Here is a 19,969-nt window from a genome sequence, read left to right on the forward strand (position 1 = left end):
CGGTCGGGTACTGCACAGTGGTGCAACCGGGGGAGGGGGACGCTTTAGCATCAGGAGCTATTTGGGTGATGGGTAACTATCCAGCCCGAGGTCCCCCCACGACAAATCTTGGGTGCGCCACTTGGTACTTCACCCCCACTAGTTTGAAATCATGAGACGCACAAAAGCTGCATTCACCCTGCAGCTAGTTTGCCTTAAGTACCCCGTTAAAGAAATGTGAGCACCCCAAAGTTCCCTTGGAAGTTTCACCCCACGTTGCTCCTTGCAGTGATTCGCTGATGGCCGCATGATGAACAGAAGCCTCCTTCGATTTGCCTTCAAATCAGCCCCACAACGGGCCATGCAAACTCAAAAGTGTATAAAAATGGAATTTCTTGGAAAATAAATTTAATGTTAAGTGTTTAGAGTAGAAATTGAAGTAAAGAGGTGGGGGCAAAACTGGGTCATTACATTTTCATATGTATTCTCCTTGTAGCAAAACCCTTTTGCATTTGTTGAAACGATTCAATGGCCTATTAATCATTTTCTGATTTGTGTTCTCTATGTTGTGTTCGTCTCATTCCTCTCCATGCATTTCAAGATTACCATCAAACTAAAGCTAAACTAAAACTAGTGTCTAAAATGAAATGAAAGACAGGTCCCACAATCATCCTACATATGATTGGCAGATGAAGGACTTCATCGTTTTTTGATAGTGAGAGAGAGGAAGTAATTTTTTTTGGGTCATTTGGCCACTGATAACCGACAGCATAAATGTTATAACGAATTGCCAGAGTTTGGTTTTGCTCAGGCAACTCTGAAGTGTACACTCGCCTCCACAGTAAAAAGGCTATATACGTGCAGTTTTTTATCCGAACCGCGGACAAGGATGAATTTATGCGTGTTTGCTTGCCTGCTGGTCCTGGTCGGCGCTGCGATGGCCGGGCCACTCATCCAGACACTGAACGGTAGAATCGAAGGAGTTACGGAAACTTTCAAGGAAGATAAATATCTGAAGGTGGACAAGAAGATTGACATCTACAGGGTAAGTGTTAAGCAGAAATCCCTAGCTATTATTTTTGTCATCAATTAAGGGCCTTTATTTGTCGTCAAAACCTTTTGTACAGATCTGTGTATATTTATTTCTAATAACATCTATTTATTATTATCTCTTTGTCGGTTTTACCGTCATGTACGATGCATTTCACAATGTGCTGACAAACTTCCTTGTTAAACACAGAATCTCTTTGAATGCTGTTTATTGTCAAGGTTTATCTCAATTTGTTTTAAGAAATTAAAATGTACAGTTGTTTTTTGTTAGGTATTTCTGAAAACCATCTTGTATTTGTTCCCAAGGGCATTCCATATGCCGAGCCGCCTTTGGGGCTCCGACGTTTCCAGCCCCCGGTACCCGTCAACTCCTGGAGCGGTACTCTCAACGCAGCCCGTCACGGCCCTGCCTGCATCCAATACTTCATCTCGTTTAGTGGCATGGACGAGGACTGCTTGTTCCTCGACGTCTATCGCCCTCACACCGTAGTAAGTGTGATTTCCAGTTTTTGACCAACGAGATGCAATTTTAATGGAATTCTCGAAGTGATGAAGAATTACATCAGACTCAAGTGACTTTGGGTTTCAGTGTGGAAAAACGTCAAGAATACTTTACACCGTGGCGATAGTACGTGTATCTATATAGGCAGTGTCATCAATGTGTTACAATTTCCTGTTTCATTTGCTGATTATTTCCCCGAAGTTGGGAAATGTTTCTGTGCCTGTTGGATGTCAAAAATGTGCAATTATTAATCTATTGTTACTGCTCTTTCCTTCCCCTACAAATACATGCAGTCCAAGACTGCCGCTGTCATGGTCTTTATTCACGGCGGTGCCTTTTTCTTCGGCTACGGGTCAATGCCGGAATACTTAGGCCAGCCCATTTCAGCCGTAGGTGATGTCATCTATGTTGCGATCAACTACCGCCTTGGGCCGTTTGGCTTCCTTTCAACTGGTCAGTATTTTTCTTTGGCACTTTCTAAAACAAAAGATAACTACAGCAAGCATGGGTTTGAAGGAAGTCTCGAAGGTGGCAGAAACTGATGGCCTAAATTTGTCTTCGATCGGACAAAAAATCTGTAGAAGTGCCTTTCGTGGTTTTGTAAAACCAGAATTTGATTCATCAAAAGCTGAAAATTTTCCCTTTGCTATCTACTACGCGTCTCCATAAATTTCCTTGAAAAGAACGGTTAAGAACAGTCAACAACAGCTAGACTTAACTTTTTTTTAAACTTTATTCCACTTTTGAACACCGGAAAAGAACTCTAAACGTTGGTGAATATCTTGGTGTTTTTTCATTTTCTTCTCTCCAATCGAAGGGCAAAAGTGTCATAAATATACATTAAAATTTGATACTAGATGAGCGATTTCGATTATTATTGTGAAACTTTTTATCAGATGTTAGCGTTTCATTGTGTTTAACTCATTTTATTGCACAGAAAGTTGTCAATAAAAGGCCCTTGGTTAAATAGATCCATGTTGCATGCACACTAGTCTTGTTCTTGAAGTAATTTGAATCCTCGATGCATTGATGTTTATAAACCACCTGGTATTGCTTTTCTTGGCAGGTGACAGCGAGGCTCCTGGTAACGTTGGCTTGCTGGATCAAGTCTTGGCTCTCAAGTGGGTGAAGAACAACATTCATAGTAAGTTGGTTGTGAAATGTTTTCAACAAATGTACGGGTTTATTCCAAAACAATATAAACATGTTGCTATATACTTGATAACATAATTGTTAATATTATTACAATAATAATTGTTATCAAGGATTTGGTGGAGACCCCGACAACATCACCATCTTTGGAGAGAGTGCTGGCGGCGCCAGCGTCAGTTTTCACCTCGTGTCAAAGCACAGCAGAGGTCTTTTCACAAGAGCAATCATGCAGGTAGGAAAATTTCCTTTGTGTGTGTGGTGGAGGTGCCTTTCACAGCCAGGTTATCTGACAAATAGGCACAATATAAGCGCTATAACTGGAATCCACAAAATAGGCACAATCTGAGTGAAAATGCCACAAAACGAAAAGCATCGTGTCTAAAAAGGTTAAGATGTCTAGGGAGCCGGTGCCGAGGGCCTACGGCATTCAATCTGGTCCTGAGTCTTGATGATTACGGAGGGAGTTTTGCAAGGTGCATTTAGGAGAATTTATGCATAATGGGCACATACATGTACATGTTGCAATGACTTTCTTGGTATGTATAGTTGGAGGGGGGAACTTCCCATTCACTTTTATGATGGTTATCTTGAGCAAGTTATTCCAAGTTGAGAACAGTCCATTACAATTGCAAAAAGTAAAGTAGGATGTTTTGCGCACTTTCACTTTGCTGCACAGGTATTCGTCTTTAGTCGTCAAAAGCTCAATTTGTCACCTGTAGTGCATCTTATTCGTTTCCCCCAAACAGAGCGGTACGTCAACGTCGTTCTTCGCCTACCAACGCTCTCTCGACTACGCCAAAAATCAGGCGAAGGAAGTGGGGCTGAAGGCGGGCTGTCCTACGGGCACCACTGCCGAAATGATCTCCTGTTTGCAGGCGTTGCCGGCAAGAAAGTTCCGGTCTATTGCCTATAAGGTCAGTGTACGAACTGAGGAGGAGTTTAAAAAAATAGGTTTTCTGTGGTTGCTAGACTTCGGGGTAATTTTTGTTGGGGCATCTGCAAGGAATAGGGCCTTAAAATTTCCCCACGTCTCTTTTCTTTATGTTAAGTTTCATACGTGTCTAGTGTACACCTTTAAACTTCGTTCCCTCGTCTGGCCAAATAGATTTTTGGAGCTTCAATACAGGTAACCCTTTAAAGGGGAAACATCAAAGAATAAAGCTCTGACTTGTTTGATTACTCACTGTTGGATGTACTTTTTGATGCCACCAATTTTATTGTTTGTAAAATATATATTCATGTACACAAAAGTGCACAGCATCCTCGTCGGCAGGCATCACCGAATTGCGGGCATCTGACCGAATGACAGCTTGTGTCACCTTAACGAGTTTTTTAATGCCTTCCGCGCACTGGTTATGTGAAATAATAAATAGCTGTTCGTCTGACGTATCTCAGGTTGGTTTGGCTTACCTGCCCGTGGTGGATGGATCGTTCCTGCACGACAAGCCAGAGAACATCTTGGCCGCAGGCGACTTCCAGAAACTCGACATACTGATTGGAGCAATGAGAGACGAGGGCTCCCTGGTGGCCTTGGCCGAGAACCTCTTCTCTTTCTTCGCTTCCAAGGCCCCGCCCATGAGCCACGACAAGTTTCTGAAGACTTACCCTGGCTGGATCTACAACTACGGTGACGTGGCAAATAACGCCGCCATGAAACAGGCCATTGAGGCCCGCTACGTCAGCGACAGCCAAGCCGCTGATCCCACCTCCGATTACCTAGATAACTTCATCAAGATCATGACGGACTACATCTGGATAGTCCCCACTGAGGTCACAGCTCAGGCTCACCTACGGGAAGGCAACAAGGTCTACATGTACCAGATGACGCATACACCAACCGTCTCTATCTTTCACATCTTCTTCCTAGGCCCCAAGTGGGTGGGTGCCATCCACGCGGACGACCTTCCCTTTGTCTTCGGCAATTCCTGGATTCCCAAAGTGTTCTACAAGATCAAAAAGCCACTGCCTGAGGAGAGGATGATGTCCAACACTATCATGAAATACTGGACCAACTTTGCGAAGACAGGGTAAGAAATTGTAGAGCAAGCTCTAAACTTTCCCCTCAATCTAAACTTATAGAGGAGAACAAAATTTACCGCAGTAGAAACTGGAAGGCGATAACGGTTTCATAAAATATTACGATAAGCAACACATGAAAAATGTCACAGTCAGTGAGAACAGCGCCTCTTCAGCTAACGAGGTATTATTTTTGCCTTTGATATACATGTACCCCTCTTGTCTACTCTCAAATGTTTCCAACTCTTTCCCAGTTCACCCAACGATGGCGTCGTACCCAACTGGCCGGAGTACAATCTAGACAAGAAGCAATACAAGGATATCTCCGTCTACTTTCCGACCAAGAGCGGTGGTATCCGCCAGGACTACGTCTCTTTCTGGACCAATGACATCCCTAAACTCGTCACTCGCTCTGATGGTTCGTATTTGACAGTTTCATTCCGTAGAACTGTATTCTTTTGCTTTACCGGGTGCCCATATAAAAGGCATTTGGTATTCTGCATACTTGCATGGTCTAGCCTTGTTAATCACACATGCAAACTTGTAACAAAGCCGATTTCAGCACCCTGAACACCGGTCTAGTTTTTTCACTCATCTGTGTCAATAACATCACAAATAAACTGTATACCATTGCAAAGAGGGCATTCTGTCCTTTCTAGAGATATATTTCTCTTTCCCATACCTAAAGTAGTCTTGCTATTACAGTATTTTTTATCTCGGCATACTTTTTATGTGGACACCCTGTATATAGTCTCCGACCTTCCTGGTGAATCGTTCAAATTTTTCACACTCTTTTATAAAGACTGAAGGAATAAATTTTTTGTTTTTTCTTCTTTGCAGTGATTTCGGACCCGACCCGGGGCATTGAGGCCTTTATTGATGTATTCAACCAGGTTGAGCAGTGTAAGGCCCAGTTCGATGAAAACGAGGTGCACATACACCAAGAAAATAATGACTCGTGAAAAGACTAACCTCTCGATGACAGAAATCTTAAAAAAGTAATGTTCGATAAATTTCAAATCGGATTACAGTCTAAATTCTGAGTTATGCTAATACACCCAAAAAGTTTAATAGTAACAAAAACCACTCGAGTTGAAAAAAGAATTAGTAACTGATCTAGGTTATGGAAAGATGACATATTTCACCCCTACCGGTGAACACAAAACTTTTATTGCTTTAATGAATTACAGCTCCCAAATTCTCTTGCAAATAACATTGAAGACTTCATCATGCTTTAGTAATGTACCATAGTTTCGAATGTTTACCGACGCACTTGCCCAAAATAAATGTCAAGAGAAAAGTCAGCGTCTGGTAACAGTCATTTTGCAGTTTGGGAATTGAAATCGTGAAGAATGTTGGAAAGGAGATCGCCGATGAAATGGCAGGCCTTGGTTGGACAAGACATTCTTGAATGTCGTATCTAAACCACAGAAACTGACGTGACTATTTATGTTGTTATGTTCATGTCTTTATATATCGGTCACAGCAGACGGCGAAGGCTACGGAAGAGAAATGAACTAACATCACATGTTGAATCACTAGTTTTCAAAATTCATTTCCTTGTCTAAGATGTATCATACCCCATCAGTAAATGATAATGGCACCTTTAGCACCCCTCTGGCAATTGCAAGGATAGCAACCATACCCTTTTAGGATGTCACAATCGCACATATTTCCAATTCATGGTTGGCCAAAGGTAGATGGGGGCGGGTGGCCATCAGGGCAAATGCCTTCAAAAGAAGTAAATATATTGAGAGGAAGGCGATAGTTTTGATCTGCTTTCCCTCTTCCTTCCATGCACAATCTTGTGGAAAGACCAAAATGTAGCCTCGAGGACCTCGAAATATTAATAAAATTTGTAGGTGCAGCTGTATTGTTGTTTCTACTGGGAAGCCTGAATCCGGACCCGACGATTCTGACAAAAAGCAAAGGCGCCAGTATAACGCACTTTTTGTTATTATCAATAGATGCATTTCACATTAGCGCCGTCTGCGCATATCCGCATCGAAACCGAGGCTCTCTGCGTTGAACTTCGTTGCGCTCGCCCGCGGAGTCGACACAGTACATGCAGTATCCGGTTCGTAAGTGTGATACCACTTCCGTTTAAACCACGCCCACTGCACAAGATACACGGCCATCGCAGGTACGTTAGTTCGCGGTAATTTGCCATTGTTTTTTCTTTTGATTTTACGTGTCGAGTCATTCTGAAAGATTCTTCCACAAAAATTTGCAGCCTCAAAGTCTGAATTTAACATACCTTTATGTATTTTACGTTTTGACTCCTTACTTTCAATCGTCTGATCGTATTAAGAATTGAAGCTAACACACACAGCCTCGTTTTCAAACGCGGAAGTGCGCAGATCGACGCTAAAAGAGTCGTATTGGGATCCCTCGATAATTTACATCGGTCGGCTGGTCTGATGTGAAATTCTGTTGTCATTACAAAAAACTATCGCGCGTGTTAAAACAACAATTACAGGACAATATGGGAAACTACTCAATTCCGTCCCTAATAATACTAATACTAATAATAATTTTGAATTTATAGCGCGCCCTTTCCACCGAAGTGATCAAAGGCGCATTACACTGAAAACTTATTTAAAACTAAGTAAAAAAAATTTAAAAAATAAAAATCCAAGCACACAAAAACTATTTAAAACCAAAGCAAATTATACAATAGTTGTAGAGAGAAAAACAGACCACCATGCCAGTGCCCAAACCGGAGTCTGGGGATACGTTTGTCCCGTCAACGGGGTAACTACCGATAACTAAATAAGCCTCCTCCCCTAAGTGCGTTTAAGGGCCCCTTAATTTTTACTCAGTCTGAAGAAGGTGCATAAAGACAACACAGAAAAATCCTCAGACTCCCCCTCCCCCTAGCTGAAGCCTCACTGAAAACTTGGTTTGACTTTAAATATCACAGACCTCAGTGTTTGTCCGAGAGATTTTTTTTCTAAAACTCCCGTGCTTGACCGAAGTCCAATTTACGAATGTCAGACTACTGAATGTTCGTGTGGCAGATTCTTGATCTCAGTGTCGGTGGCCCTCGATATGAAGGCCTGTTGTCTGCGGTCAGTTTTAGTTAACCCAGCACCGCGCCCATCAACATCAGCCAAAAAGCCAGAGAGGAATGGGGAAAGAGGCTGTTTCATTGGATGGGAAAATCACGAGAGGCTACAAGCATAGAATAGAAAGCTGGAGGTCAAACCTGACCAAACGGCTCAAAAAGGATCTTAATAGCTCCTAATAAGTTCATCCTTTCAAATGATAATGAGAGGACGGGCTCAAGACCTCCGTGCGACTTTTGGCGTCAACTACCTGAACTACCTGCCAGCGTAGTCATCACATGTGAGCCCAATCATGGGAGGGTGAACCCGGACCCCCCTCCCAGAGTATGGTTAACACACTCCTGTAGAAAACAGTGGCTAGGCTAATGTACATCCAAACCCACGGATGGGGATCGAGGGGTAGTGGAGAAAGCGTCATCGTACCCGACGCCGGCTCCTGAGCCCGAGTCGACCCGAATGATTTTACCCGGTAAGAAGTGAAACAAATGCGATGTATCCACCAAAGGGCATATTTAGGGGGTGGTTTTCCTCTTTTTGGGAGGGGAGTCCGCTCCTTAATGTAACCTTTCATTGCCTTTCTGAAAGGTCACTCATAGTAAATGTAGAGTGTATTCAAGCAGAGATGGCCACAGACATCTTGAGAATTGCAAAACAAGAATCAAAGTAAAACTGTGGTAGTTACGCGCAAAGATATGGTGTTCTAAAGCGGACAGGCAAACGTCGTGTTTGTGAATTGTAAGCGTCGTGTGCGTGAGTTCGAACGTCGTGCTTGTGAGGTTGAACTTCATGTGTGTAAGTGGTCAGGGCCAATTTCATGGATCATTAGCATGATTTCTTTCCCTTGATAAAACAGGATTACCAACCAAATTATTCATATGCTGTATATTGCTTGTGACTGGTGTTCAGTTGATGTTCGCTTATCTTAAAAATGACATGGATATTTGGCTGGTAAACTGTTTTTCCTAAGCAAGACAATACTGTGCCAAGCAAATTTTTGTGCTTAGCACCTTCATGAAATTAGCCCAGAAACTCGACATCATGATCGGAGCCATATACGATTACGAGGGCTCTCTGGTGGCCCTGTCCCAGAACTTTCCCTCTTTCTCCGCGTCCAAAGTCCAGCCCGAGAGCCACGAAGAGTTCTTGAAGGTTTACTTCGAATGGATCTTCACTTATGGTGAACCGGTGACCTTGCCAACAACGCCTCCATGAAACAGGCCATCGAGACCCGGTATGTCAGTGATAGCCAAGTCGCTGATCCCGACTACCTAGATAACTTAACCCGGATCACAACCGACTGCACCCGGATTGCCCCCGCTGACGTCACGGCTCAGGTTCACCTACGGGAAGGCACAAAGGTCTATATGTACCAGATGACGCGTACACCAACCGTCTCTATGTATCATGTCTTTTTCCTCGGCCCCAAGTGGTTGGGTGTCGTCCACGCGGACGGACCTGCCCACCGTCTTCGGCGACACCTAAATTCCCGAGATCTTCTACAAAGAACAAGAAACCTCTACTTGAAGAAATGGTGATGTCCAACATTGTCATGAAGAACTGCACCAACTTTGCCAAGACGAGGTAAATGTATTTATCTTTGAAGGATTACTCCAGTGAATATTTTAGACACTAGTTTTCATTTAGCTGACATAAAGGAACTTAAAGGCAGAGATCACAATTTATTCCATTATTTACAAACTCCTGGAAAGTCTTCATTTGACAAATAAATCACAAAACCTTTTTTTAATTTAATAAGTAGTTAAATTTGAAATAAATAATGATAAATTCCTTTGATTTTCTGTGTATCATTCAAATTCAAATGTACAGCTGTGTTTATTTATTTATCGTTGCTCTTCGGAAGATGTTTACTTAAAATTATAACCTATGATAATGTCATGATTTAGACAAAAAGCCGCTGATCGTAACAGGTAAAAAGTAAATGAGTTGTCGATGTACCAGCGTTTTCTTCAAGTAATCATAGTTAGTCTCGCTTCCCTTGATACCCGAATAATTTTTTTCTTGTAAAAACAGTTACAATATTTTTCATATTCAGTCCCCCTAATGATGGCGTCATTCCCTACAGGCCGGAATATGACCTAGATCAGAAGCTATACAAGGATATCTCCGTCTACCTTCCCACCAGGAGCGGCGGTATCGGTCAAGACTATACGTCTCTTTCTGGACCAATGAAATCTTTAAACTCGTCTCTCCCTCGAACGGTTCGTATTATTCTGGCAGCTGTACCAGGTTTAATTTCATTTTGAGGCTCCTTTAATATAATTAGTGTCTCCAGCATTTACAATCACTTTGAAAGTCGCTTGTCTAAGGATTGCAACATTCACTGTATCAAATACATCGAACAATGGCCTGCATCTTTTGGTTCCCCCTGCTGTGATTTTTCCAGGGGGGGGGTTAAGCACTCAGCAGCAAACTAACAAACTATAACGGTGAAAAGGGGTCGATTCCGAGGTATTTATAACTGAAGTGGTGTTTTTCCAATATTGCTCTCCCTCTTTCTTTTCTTTCTTTCTTTTTTCTTTTCTTTTTTCGCTTTGTTTAGATTTCAATTTTCCGATTGATTTTTTTCCTCGCAACACCCATGATGGTACCTGATGCAGTACTGTATGTCGGTTTTTAGCCATTGCTTAAGTTTGTTTTTGCCACTTTTCTGCTTTTGTAACGGTTCATAGTCGCGGCTACATACTGTGGCCACCTCGGCTAGACAGCAAGCTGTGTTTTGAAGAGCTTGATTTAATATCCATGGAGTCAGCGGTTAATAACATTTATACCTGCTTTTTCTTGCACTCAAAGATCTGAGGGGAAGGGGTATTGTATTTGCGGCCTAAAAATAGTCATAATTATCTGTATTCCCAATTGGGCGCACTTATGAAGCGTTTGGGCATTCAAAATGGAACCCCCCCTCCAAAAAGTGTCCGTTTTGTTTTCATCAGCATAGAATCCCTTCCCTGCAGGATTGGTGGTACCTGATTCTACTTTGGCGCTTTCAATTCCGCAATTGCATAAGGGAACAGTTTGTAAAGACTGTGATTATCTCAAACCAGCACACATGCATGTAGACCTATGGACCATACTTACGGTTTCATCCTTCTCGAAATAAATATAGCCATGCAAGACACGGCATACAAACACAACCATTGGCCAGCAAACTGGTCGACATGTTGACAATTTTCCAAATTGAAATCATCCAGGACACGACCCAATCGATGTCTAGTTCTTGAATATCGACTTGCATCTGAGGCTCTTGCCTGGATGCGTCATTTAAGAAAAATGATGGGCAAAGCGTTTCTTCTACTAACAAGACTTTTCCGCACGGTTACCCTAAAATTTGGATCCTATCTTCACACGCCACTGTGTTTCTCTCGAGTTACATCACAAGGGGAGCTTTGTTTACTTGTAAATCACAATCCTTATCGAGGTCATCAGCGCCTTAACTTGAAAAAGATATCAAATGTTCTTATCTTGGTATTGACCTGTACCGGTATCTGTACGCCAAACACCCGCGGTTGCCAACAAAGAAATACGGTAAGCCGAAAGTCATTCTGCCGATGTTTTTGCCGTTCCTTGTTTCAGTTCAAAACTGGTTTGTGAGTTGGAAAACGAGTTCCAGCTTAGGCTTTTGTCTGGGAGCCTCATTAAAAAGCTTTCCTCCTATATTTCGGCTTCTAGTTCTCACAATTGTCTAAACGTATTCCAGCTTAACGCGCCACTGTTTTCCCACCACTTATATCACCAGTAGAGCTTTGTTTACTCATAAATTCAAGTCTTTATCGAGGTTATCAGCGCCTTAGTTTGAATATCGAATACTCTTGGTGAGGGATTGACCTCGATGTAAAAACTGTGCCAGCATCGTCACCGAACACCAGCAACAAAGAGGTGACTGTCATCTGCTGTTTTGTAGTTCGCTGTTTCAGTTGTGATCCGTCCAAATGATTAAAACCACCCCAGAGTGGTTATGATATATGGAAGCAGATACGGTATCAGACGAGTGTCAGAGCACGTGAAAGTTTGTTCAATTTTTGGACGCCGCGCTGTGTAGTTCACCATTTTTATCAAGCCACGCGTACGTAGGGTCCTTGGTGCGGTAGTCAGTGTACAGATTGGACGGGATGAATATGATCCGTTTGTGCGTTTTACTGGCTGGGGTCGCTGCTGTCCTCTCCAGGCCAACGGTGCGGCTACGTGAGGGCTGGATCGTAGGCGAGACCAAACCATTTAATACCGATGTGGACTTCTTGAACGTCAGTACGCAGGTCGACATTTACAAGGTAAAAGGCACTTCACAATAAACTTGGTGGGGGCTAGACGCAATAATGTTGGATTCCTTGAAACCCCCCCCCCCTTCTTACTTTTTGCACCCTTCCAATAGCAGTTAATCGTTCTCCAACAGTTTCCAAACTGAGTCCAGATTCAACGTGAACCGCGTGATAGAAATAGAAAGTCCGCAGATTTATGTGCTCAGCAAAAATCGGCTGTGGAACCAGTGTAAAGAACGATGTACATTTTATTAATTTTTGGCTGGTAGCCTGTTTATTCTAAACAAAGTTCTCTTCTGAGCAAATGATTGTGCAAAACAGTGCTATGGAGTTGGTTTCTCACTCTGTTGACTGGAAAAATGAACGTCAATCCTTTGCACCAGCCAAAGCAGTAATAATGAAAATTGGATCAATGATGTGATATCTAAATAACATTGATTTTCTAGAGTATCCCGTACGCCGAACCCCCAACTGGCTTGAACAGGTTCAAGCCACCAATCCGGAAGCGAGCATGGGACGGAGTCTTGTCGTGTCTGAGCTTCAAGCCGGCGTGCATGCAGACTTTCCCATCCTTGAGCGGCATCGACGAAGACTGTCTGTTCGTTCACGTCTACGTGCCTCACGATCTGGTAAGCGGGCTTTGACGATGCTTGGGCACTCGCGCTGCGGGGCCATTGCACGCATAAGTTTAGGAGCTAGATTTACTAAGTACGCACGACAAAGTTGTAGCCTTCCTCGCCTTGGCTGACGTCACATGCGCTCATTGGCAACGGTGCTCGTGGCTCCTTGTGGAAGATTACGTAGAAGACGACACGGCTGAATTAAGTGTTCCAAAGGTCCGAGGCACCGATGTTCTGTAAGCCATACTCCCCGCCGCACAAGGCACCAGCACCAATTTCATAGCACTGGCAAGCGACAGAGTCTCGTAATTTTTGTTGATGATATAAGTCGTGCCAAGCTGTGAACTACCGTCCAAGATATTTTCCCAAAATTGAAATTCTTGAAATGAATCACAAACTGTTTAAGATTAAACATGTCTTGTGCCACATTTGGTCTTTTCAAAGGCCTTCAAAATTTTTGCAAGCCTTCTTAAAATTTAGTTACTGCCCCCTTTCAGTTTTATTTTTAACAGAGAAAAAAGCCTAAAGAACTTTGAGATTCAAGCCCAGACGATACACACCATCTCCAAATTATTTTTCTATATCGTAAAGTGGGTTTTTATGAACTATTTCAAGCGAGGAATCGAACCTTTGCCCGTTTGAAGTATTTTGTCTGTTGGCACAGACTACCAATAGTGCTGCCTCGTGATATTGAATCTCAGTTGAAATACGGAATTGATAGCTTGTGCTTCAACTTTCTTTCTTCTGCAGCCCGATTATGCCGACGTCATGGTGTTTTTCCATGGGGGAGCCTACGTGTTTGGCTCGGGGTCCATGCCGGAGTACACAGGCTACCCTCTGGCGTCCGTCGGCGGAGTCATCCTGGTTACCGTCAACTATCGCCTGGGGCCCTTCGGATTCATGACAACCGGTCTGTAGGCTGAAGGATTACCTCATCTTCTTGAAAACGATAAAACCATTACCGGCACGGGTTGACTGTATGTTGACGTTGGCCCTCAGCAATGGGGAAAGAGCTGTACCAGTTACAGTGTTTGGAATGGCTATCAAGGGCCAGTCTTGTCCCCATCGGCTGCGTTTTGTTCCTTTACTAGGCGTAGTTGAAACTAACACGATAAAACAAGATCATAACTGTGGGAACGAGGTTGTGTAATGGTGCTTTTTGGTTGCACCGCTCGGCCAAATGTAAGCTACTGTCAGCCCATGCTATAGCGAGAATGTAAATGCCAGATTTAGAAACAGAGGCAAGTTCATAGGGCAGAGGTTTACTTAATGATTGAAATGATAGGTGTCGAGGAAGAAGTGGATTAAGCAAAGCAAAAATTGTACAGTAAATTAAGGACATTTTTGAAATAACGGAGCGGTTACCACGCATTGCAAATTTAAGGACTTCTCCTTTTCCTTTCCTTGTTAGGCTTCATACTTAACACACCAATGGATGGGGCCAGGGATTTATTTAAGCTAGGAAAATGTTGCTATCTAATTTTGTTACTTTCACAGGCAACAATGACCTCCCAGCGAATGTGGGTTTGCTGGATCAATTGATGGCGCTAGAGTGGGTCCGAGACAACATCAAGAGTGAGTGCTATATTGCTTTGTCTGTCGAATCTTCAGTAATTGGTTGGAAAATTAGCACCCACAAAAGGTGTGAAAAGTATAAGCCAAAACGGTTTAAATGGAAGTGACTCTGTAAAATGCGTGTCGAACTACGGTCGAATAGACTTCGCTATACAGTCGTCGATAAGAAGGGCTACTTACATGTCCCATCCTTAGGCGTTGTTTGTCGACTCAAGATCTTATCGGTAATTTTCGGGCTGCTAGTTTAGTTCCAGCTATTAGAACTGTACACTGTAATATTTTACTGTTAAATGTTTTGTATTGTCACGACTTCAAGGCTAGACGTACTGTTGAATTTCTGCTTCGACTTTTCTTCTTCTGCTTCAGGTTTTGGGGGCGATCCTGACAAAGTGACCATTTTCGGCGAGAGTGCAGGGGCTACCAGCGTGGGTCTACATCTGCTCTCCAAGCGGAGTGTCGGTCTCTTCCGTAGAGTGATTATGCAGGTAAATATCTGGTCTCAGGTCGGATATGCTGACAATGGTTATTGGGCTACATGCTTCAAAATAGCACATTACTTTGGAATTATCGCATGGGTGTGTTAAAAGTTTCACGGGTAACTCTGCATTTTAGAGTACCGAAGTGCGGCGTCATTTTGAACCGAGAAGAGCAGTGCAAACGAATCGAGGACGCATGCGTGTTGGTTTGCAGGCTGGTTTTCTCGGTAATGTCTTTTACACACATAACTGTGCGTGTATTGACGTACATGTATTCACTTCGGCACTCTACGCTGGTCGATTTGATTTTCATAGTGAAGTAGACAAGCCGTTTGGAATCAGAGTCAGCGGAAGTTCTGGTTTTCAAAGAATATCATTTCTTTGGGCTATTCTTCATCGAAAATATTGAGTGACAAAAATATGAATGATTAGACAGACAGCTTTTGGTTGGAACGGTACCCCATGGCATACGCAACTGTTCATATGATACACCTGCGCATGTTGTTTTGGGCAGAGTGGTGTCCCCACGACCATTTTCGCTTACCGTCGCGACGTAAAGGAAGTAATTCAAGAAACGGGGCTCATTGCGGCCTCTGTAGGCTGCTCCAACCACACTTCTTCTGAGATGGTACTGTGCATGAAAAGCGTCCCCGCCAGGGAACTACTGATTAAGGCCTTCCAGGTACGTAAAAAATTATCTTCTCGTGGTGAGTATGGGTCTGCGTAGTTGAACATGCTAAAATACAGGCCTTCTTGAACACGTGCGAGGTACGTGAATGCGAACAGTTCGGGGGGGAGGGCTGAAACTGAAGGCTCTCAGAGTTACTGCTAAATTAATGTCTGTGTCAAAGGCCTAAATCTTGCTCGTCGAGACACATTTAAAAAGCAGCCTAAACAATGTTTGATGGGGCTATGTGTGTTGCATTCCTAGACGACAATTTAGCTACCGGTAGCACTAGCACCAAATTGACAGGGTGGTATTTTAAAATGTTATTCGTCAAGTTTGGAACAGTTTCATTTTCATGCCCATTCACTGATTTATATTATCAAAAGAGCAAGTGTGCCTTCCAGTTTTATTGTCGGTCATTGATGCCATTATTTTACAAATATGATCCAACGTCTTTTTCTATTAGTTCTTTCAAATTGGATCCTTGAAGGATTATTATCGAAATGTGACATTCTTTTTTAAAGTTATAATTATGATGCACAGGTGACCATTTCTTTCCAACCTGTGGTGGATGGTTTCTTCCTACGCGACCGGCCAGAGACTTTGCTCGTGAACGGCGACTTTCCTAACAAAGTCGATGTTCTCCTGGGTACCTTAGCAGATGAAGGCGCCACCTACGCCCTCGTGGTCGACATGAGCGCCTACAACTCAGCGACACCTCCTCACATGAACAGGACCAAGTTTCTTCAGGCGATACCCAGATACCTCGCCGATGCCGACACGTCGGCCGTCTACCAAGCCCTGGACGCGGTCTATGCCAACCCGGACCAGCTGCAAGACCCAGACGCCAACTACCTGGAGAACTTCGTCAGGATAACCACCGATCAGAGTTGGATAGCACCTGCAGACTGGACGGCTAAGGCGCACCTGCAGGCTGGCTCCAACGTGTTCATGTATTACATGACCCACCGGCCAACGGTGTCTGTCATGGACGTGTTCAACCTCGGTCCAGGGTGGATGGGAGCTGCCCACGCCGAGGATCTCCCTTATGTTTTCGGCAACGCCTGGGCTGAGGAGCTGTTTTACAAGACCAAGATTCCTGAAGATAGAGAAAAAGAACTCGCTGCCAAGGTCATGACATATTGGGCAAACTTTGCTAAGACTGGGTAAATACATGTACTTTGTTTGGTATTCGCAAAAGGTGAAATTACCCATGCATTCAAGACTCGGAGAAGTTTTGACAAAGGCAACCCTGTAGATGGGTCATTCCATGAAGTTCGGGAACAGTTTGTGACGGCGTCCCATGTTACATCGGTAACTTTTATTGCCCTTTATTTTCACATTACAACAGATTAAGCCATTATTATTCAGCAAAGATGAAGCATGCCACTACAAAAACCTAGCAAGATTTAGAACAATGTCAATTTAGAATCCCCATGTAGGGAAAAAAGATGTTTATTTTCACTGAGGTAACAAGGGACGCCGCCACAAACTGGGCCCGAACTTTGTGGAATGACCCAGATATGATTTTTTGTTTTTGGAAAAATGTTTTGAAACAGACATCAAAAAGTATATATTTATTCTTGTGGAACAGAAATCACTTTCTTAATATAATAGTGTACTCAAAGGAGAATATAGGAAAAGGACATTCATTAAACTGAAATTTACAGAAAGGCCTCGCAATGAAATAGGATGCACAGGCGATTATAGTAATTTTACTCGCAATTCAGAGCCACGCACATTAAAGTCTACCGCTTGGTGGCGCTCTCTAACCGACCCGTAATAAATTTCAAGGTCCAAGTATAACTCCTCCATTACCCAACATAGCAACATGTGAAAAGACTCAAGCTGCATAAATGTCAAGGAGATAGTTTTGTACGTCAAACGCATCACAAAATGAAACTCTTCAACTGTTATCGTTGGACCTTGCTATTATGTTTAAGAATCCAACAGAAAATGGGAACGAACCGACATTTTCTTCCTAACATTTTGACATCCTACTTTTACAAGTAGCACCATTGCTGATGGAGAAGTGGTCATCTGGAGGCAAAAGAACACAGATTCCATTCTTGAACTGAGTCCAACACCCATGAAATAAAAATGTGTACAATTTAACAAAACCGCTGCTAACTTTGACAGGTTGAATTTGCCTATAAAATCGCTATATTAGTCAGCTTAACTTTGGCAGGTTGTGCCAATTGGATGCAATTTCTTTTTTGAAGCACGAAGGACAAAATCCGAGGGAGATATTTGAAGTGGGTTAATTTGAAATGTATACAAAAGATTTTATCTTAACCAAAGTAGCATGATGACCTGTATTGAGCCTTTAAACACGGCAGCTTGCTGGAATGCAAACAATGAACTTTGAGTCCCACTTTCATCCATCATTTTTGAACAATTTTCAACCTATCACTTGAGATGTGCTCAACTCCTTGTTTTGCTGTTTACTCTCGACCCACCACACCGACACCCTATTTTCATCTCTTCCCCCCCTCCGTCCAGAGATCCTAATGGCCCAGGCCTCCCTACCTGGCCAAGATACACGATGCCTGACCAGCGATACAAGGAGATCTCGCTCGACCTGGGAAATGGGCGAGGTCTGCGACAGAACCACTGCCACTTCTGGAATGAGTACGTCCCTAGGCTCCTGACGTTGTTTGGTGAGTTGCCCCGTATTGCAAGGTGCCCTACCTTGAGAAGCCACTAAACCCTCAACGAGCGGGGGTCAGAATACGTCCCCGTGATATTTTATAAGATCTCCTCACTGTGCATTTTTTTATCCAGTGCTAAGCTTTCAGGAGTTTTTCAGTAATGTCAAATGACTGCTTAAAATGACCGTAGCTAAAACAACAGCAGCAACAGCAGCAACAACAAAAAAACATGTTGAAAATTTACATGTATAAATGAAATACTATTGTAAAAAGAGGTTGGGGGACAGCTGAGTTCTCGGAGAAGTGGGGAATCAAATACCAAGTAGTTACTGCAAACAACTTTCATCCTACAAATACGCCGGATCGGCTTTGTCTATGTAACTTTCGGCTAAGACTCGGTTTGGTTTGAGCATGCACATCATAATGGCTGCGCATGTTTGGACAGGTTACTCATTGGAATTTCTCAAGGTCCTCAGATTCTAAAAAAAGAATTTCGACAAACATACATTTCGTATTTTCTGATGCGAATTGTGTGTTCCGTAGACTTTATCGAGTACGGAGTAGCAGGCTACGTTACCAATGAATGAAATTCAGAATACTGATAAAGATATCGAAGGCATAATTTAAGACAGCCTGGACATTTTTTTTTAAGAAATACAATGAATTTTACGACTATCATGTACCATCAGAGAATATTACATTCTCTTCATTCACAGCGTCCAGTCCATTTTTTCTTCATTCATATGCTGCACTGACGGAATTAATAAGTTTTAATTTTTCCGACAGGTCCGGATGAAAAAACGTTTACCGATTACGAGTACGAGACCAAGCGGTGGAGAGAGAGCGACATGCCGGCTTGGATGGCCTCACTAAACGCACTTAAATCATGAGACGCTGTTAAAGAAAATTATGGGGTCACATGCACTCAACTGCATATTGACTCATTTTTTGAAAATGTTCTTCTACGCTTCGGCCAGTTACAAAAATACCTCTTTTTCTGTGAAATTGACTCAAGTCTGCAGTGTGTCAATACTGAAAACCTCATAGGCAGCTGTAACTGTCCAGCTGGAAGTGCCAGCATTTTAGAAATGGTTAGGTTGCAGTGCCATTTCAAAAATGTTAACACTTTGGGAAGAGCTCGAGGTTAATGTCAGTTCTTTTACGGAGGAAAAAATTGGACAGCCATTTGTAGGGAAAAAAAATAACAATTTACCCCCCCCCACCTGGATACGCTAATGATAGACAGTACATGTGTAATCACAAGGGTAAAACTGTTGACACGTTAACATATATGGTGTTAAACATTGCGAAAGTTTAACAAGTAGCATATTAAAGAACACTAAAAATGTTTATGGATGACAGGCAAAGATAACGTCATAAAAAGGTTTAGTGCTAGACAAGCAACATTTATTTAGGATTTTCAGAGGTACAAAGATGTACTATTATGATCGACCCATGTATTTTTGGTATTTTTACTGAATTTTTGGTTATGGTCATTGGTGGTACATTTAGAGTGTAGCCACAATGAATTTGCTGTATGGAAATTTCAGTGGCACGTGAACGATTTGTCTATTTTGTGAGATGTCCAGATTCATTATGGAAATATCGTTTCTCTCTTAAACGTCAAAGGGAAACCTTGGAATTGTAAGTAGGCGCGATGAACTGCTTACAAAATACCCCCCCTGTGGATGTCTTTGTCAAGGGTCCCTTTTCAGAATAAACATTAGTTTTGTCGTGGATACTTTGTGTCTTAAATAAGTTATTGGTCAAACTGAAATCGAAAAACCGTTTCACTGGCTCTGGGTGGAGTATGTATCGGACGGGACAAGATACAAGAAGGCAGTATGTCTTCGTGTCCTGTCTCTTTGTTCCCGTGAGGGTTATTTTGATCGTCCTACTCGGCTTACGTAACGGTGTTTATCTAACGACAAGTCTACGA

General features: G+C 42.7%; 2 protein-coding genes across 2 annotated transcripts; both read left to right on the forward strand.

Annotated features, from left to right (window-relative positions):
• The first annotated feature begins 769 nt into the window (after positions 1–769).
• LOC110987286 (acetylcholinesterase-like) lies at positions 770–6,234 on the forward strand. Its single transcript, XM_022249883.2, has 9 exons — positions 770–1,024; positions 1,336–1,518; positions 1,825–1,984; positions 2,598–2,675; positions 2,797–2,915; positions 3,430–3,597; positions 4,079–4,710; positions 4,954–5,117; positions 5,540–6,234. Exons 1-9 carry the CDS (start codon positions 869–871, stop codon positions 5,659–5,661), a joined length of 1,782 nt encoding a protein of 593 aa, XP_022105575.2. The 5' UTR covers positions 770–868; the 3' UTR covers positions 5,662–6,234.
• Positions 6,235–11,242: 5,008 nt separating this feature from the next.
• On the forward strand, positions 11,243–19,909 carry LOC110987298 (acetylcholinesterase-like). Its single transcript, XM_022249900.2, has 9 exons — positions 11,243–12,053; positions 12,488–12,670; positions 13,412–13,571; positions 14,159–14,236; positions 14,603–14,721; positions 15,227–15,394; positions 15,923–16,545; positions 17,882–18,039; positions 18,817–19,909. The coding sequence occupies exons 1-9, from the start codon at positions 11,895–11,897 to the stop codon at positions 18,918–18,920; spliced, it is 1,752 nt and encodes a 583-aa protein (XP_022105592.2). The 5' UTR covers positions 11,243–11,894; the 3' UTR covers positions 18,921–19,909.
• Positions 19,910–19,969: the final 60 nt, after the last annotated feature.

Source organism: Acanthaster planci, linkage group LG08 (genome assembly GCF_054643075.1).
Source record: "Acanthaster planci isolate LZ-2023a linkage group LG08, COTS_SCS, whole genome shotgun sequence".
Classification (NCBI taxonomy): domain Eukaryota; kingdom Metazoa; phylum Echinodermata; class Asteroidea; order Valvatida; family Acanthasteridae; genus Acanthaster; species Acanthaster planci.

Bases quoted from the DNA above. Each gene is read 5' to 3' on its own strand.
- LOC110987286 (XM_022249883.2), top strand. From the start codon at position 869: ATGAATTTATGCGTGTTTGCTTGCCTGCTGGTCCTGGTCGGCGCTGCG. The intron at 2,676-2,796 runs GTAAGTTGGTTG...ATTGTTATCAAG, and splicing joins GGTGAAGAACAACATTCATA to GATTTGGTGGAGACCCCGAC. The intron at 4,711-4,953 runs GTAAGAAATTGT...ACTCTTTCCCAG, and splicing joins ACCAACTTTGCGAAGACAGG to TTCACCCAACGATGGCGTCG.
- LOC110987298 (XM_022249900.2), top strand. From the start codon at position 11,895: ATGAATATGATCCGTTTGTGCGTTTTACTGGCTGGGGTCGCTGCTGTC. The intron at 12,054-12,487 runs GTAAAAGGCACT...TTGATTTTCTAG, and splicing joins CGCAGGTCGACATTTACAAG to AGTATCCCGTACGCCGAACC. The intron at 14,722-15,226 runs GTAAATATCTGG...TGTTTTGGGCAG, and splicing joins TCCGTAGAGTGATTATGCAG to AGTGGTGTCCCCACGACCAT.